The 2500-nt window shown below is 53.6% G+C and overlaps 1 protein-coding gene across 1 annotated transcript in view; it reads left to right on the forward strand.

Moving 5' to 3' along the window:
• The window catches only part of LOC143288505 (Na(+)/citrate cotransporter-like), a 105342-nt gene that overhangs the window by 80886 nt on the left and 21956 nt on the right, over positions 1 to 2500 (forward strand). Inside the window, exon 6 of the mRNA XM_076597082.1 lies at positions 1514 to 1595. Within this exon, the coding sequence (XP_076453197.1) occupies positions 1514 to 1595 (82 nt within the window). The remainder of the gene's footprint in view (positions 1 to 1513; positions 1596 to 2500) is intronic.

Genomic DNA, 2500 nt, shown 5'->3' on the forward strand with positions numbered 1-2500 from the left:
GTGTTTGGGGGGATAGGGGTTGGGGTGTGAGGTGGGGTCGGGAAGGGAGGGGGTCGTTTTGTTTGTCCTTTGCTTGTGTGTTTGTCCTCTGTGTCTGTCTGTCTGCCTGTCTCTCCCTGTCTCTGTCTCTCTCTGTGTGTCTCTCTCCCTCTCTCTCTTTCTCTCCAAGCCTCTGTCTCTCTGTCTGTCTGTCTGTCCCTCTCTCTCTCTCTCACCCTCTCTGTCTGTCTGTCTGTCTCTCTCTCTCACCCTCTCTGTCTGTCTGTCCCTCTCTCTCTCTCACCCTCTCTGTCTGTCTGTCCCTCTCTCTCTCTCACCCTCTCTGTCTGTCTGTCCCTCTCTCTCTCTCACCCTCTCTGTCTGTCTGTCCCTCTCTCTCTCTCACCCTCTCTGTCTGTCTGTCCCTCTCTCTCTCTCACCCTCTCTGTCTGTCTCTCTCACCCTCTTTCTCTCTCTCTCTCCCTCACCCCCCCCTCTCTCTCACCCTCTCTCTCTCTCCCTCACCCCCTCTCTCTCACACCCTCTCTCACCCTCTGTCTCACCCTCTCTCTCTCTCTCCCTCCCTCACCCCCTCTCTCTCACACCCTCTGTCTCACCCTCTCTCTCTCTCCCTCACCCCCTCTCTCTCTCACCCTCTGTCACCCTCTCTCTCTCTCTCTCTCCCTCTCCCCCTCTCTCTCTCACCCTCTGTCTCACCCTCTCTCTCTCCCTCACCCCCTCTCTCTCACACCCTCTGTCTCACCCTCTCTCTCTCTCCCTCACCCCCTCTCTCTCTCACCCTCTGTCTCACCCTCTCTCTCTCTCTCTCCCTCACCCCCTCTCTCTCTCACCCTCTGTCTCACCCTCTCTCTCTCTCTCTCTCCCTCACCCCCTCTCTCTCTCACCCTCTGTCTCACCCTCTCTCTCTCTCCCTCACCCCCTCTCTCTCACTGCCTCTCTCACCCTCTCTCTCACCCTCTGTCTCACCCTCTCTCTCTCTCCCTCACCCCCTCTCTCTCTCACCCTCTGTCGCACCCTCTCTCTCCCTCACCCCCTTTCTCTCTCACCCTCTGTCTCACCCGCTGTCTCTCTCTCTCCCTCACCCCCTCTTTCTCACACTCTCTCTCACCCTCTGTCTCACTCTCTCTCTCTCCCTCAGCCCCTCTCTTTCACCCTCTCTCTCTCACCCCCGCCCCTCTCTCTCTGGACGTCTCTGTGTATCATTTCTGTGTGTGTGTGTATGAGCGCATGTGCGCGCACGTCTGAGAGCCACGGTGCGATACATTGATTTATTGACCTTCCGATCACTTTATGGTCAAGGGAGGCTGATGGCAACAAGACGGCTAACGGAGATTGATTTGATTGGTTGTGTGTGTGTGTGTGTGTGTGTGTGTGTGTGTGTCTTTCTGTGTGTGTGTGTGTGTGTGTGTGTGTGTGTGTGTGTGGCTTTCTCTCTGTGTGTGTGTGTGTGTGTGTGTGTGTGGCTTTCTGTGTGTGTGTGTGTGTGTGTGTGTGTGTGTGTGTGTGTGTTCAGGGTACGGCGCCACGGAGACAGAGATCATGATGAAGAACAGCAATGAGAAACACGATGAAGTCGCCAATGACACCCATGACATGTGAGTTTGTGTGTGTGTGTGTGTGTGTGTGTCTGTGTGTGTGTGTGTGTGTGTGTGTGTGTGTGTGTGTGTGTGTGTCTATGTGCGTCTGTGTGTGTGTGTCTGTGTGCGTCTGTGTGTGTGTGTCTGTGTGCGTCTGTGTGTGTATGTGTGTGCGTCTGTGTGTGTGTGTGTGCGTCTGTGTGTGTGTGTGTGTGTGTGTGTGTGTGTGCGTCTGTGTGTGTGTGTGTATGTGTGTCTGTGTCTGTGCGTCTGTGTGTGTGTGTTTGTGTGTGTCTGTGTGTGTGTTTGTGGGTTTGTGTGTATATGTGTGTGAGAGTTGTCGTGTGCTTTGTTATGTGGTTGCTTTTTTCACATTCATTATTATCAGTCATCTTTGATTATATATCGGGTGTCCCCCAAAAAGTGAACCCCCTTTTGACAAGTATTTTCTCAGTGATAGAGAAAACCGAATTCATTGAAAATGTTCACATAGTAACCTTAGGGTATCATCAACAAGTCTGCAAAATATCTAAAAGTTCAGACGCAAATTATGCGAGGATTGTCAAATTCAAATTCGATATGTTGGGTTTTTTTCCCTCTGATCTGGATCCTTTCTGCTTAGTGTGGTTCGACTGCTCTGCTCTCACATTCAGCCAACCTCCTCCTGCTCCTCCTGCTCCTCCTCCTCCTGCTCCTGTTCCTCCTGTTCCTCCTCCTCCTGCTCCTCCTCCTGCTCCTCCTCCTCCTTCTCCTCCTCCTCCTCCTCCTGCTCCTCCTGCTCCTCCTCCTCCTGCTCCTGTTCCTCCTGCTCCTGCTCCTGTTCCTCCTGCTCCTGCTCCTCCTGCTCCTCCTCCTCCTGCTCCTGTTCCTCCTGTTCCTCCTCCTCCTGCTCCTCCTCCTGCTCCTCCTCCTCCTTCTCCTCC

The sequence above is a fragment of the Babylonia areolata genome, chromosome 12 (assembly GCF_041734735.1).
Source record: "Babylonia areolata isolate BAREFJ2019XMU chromosome 12, ASM4173473v1, whole genome shotgun sequence".
NCBI lineage: Eukaryota > Metazoa > Mollusca > Gastropoda > Neogastropoda > Buccinidae > Babylonia > Babylonia areolata.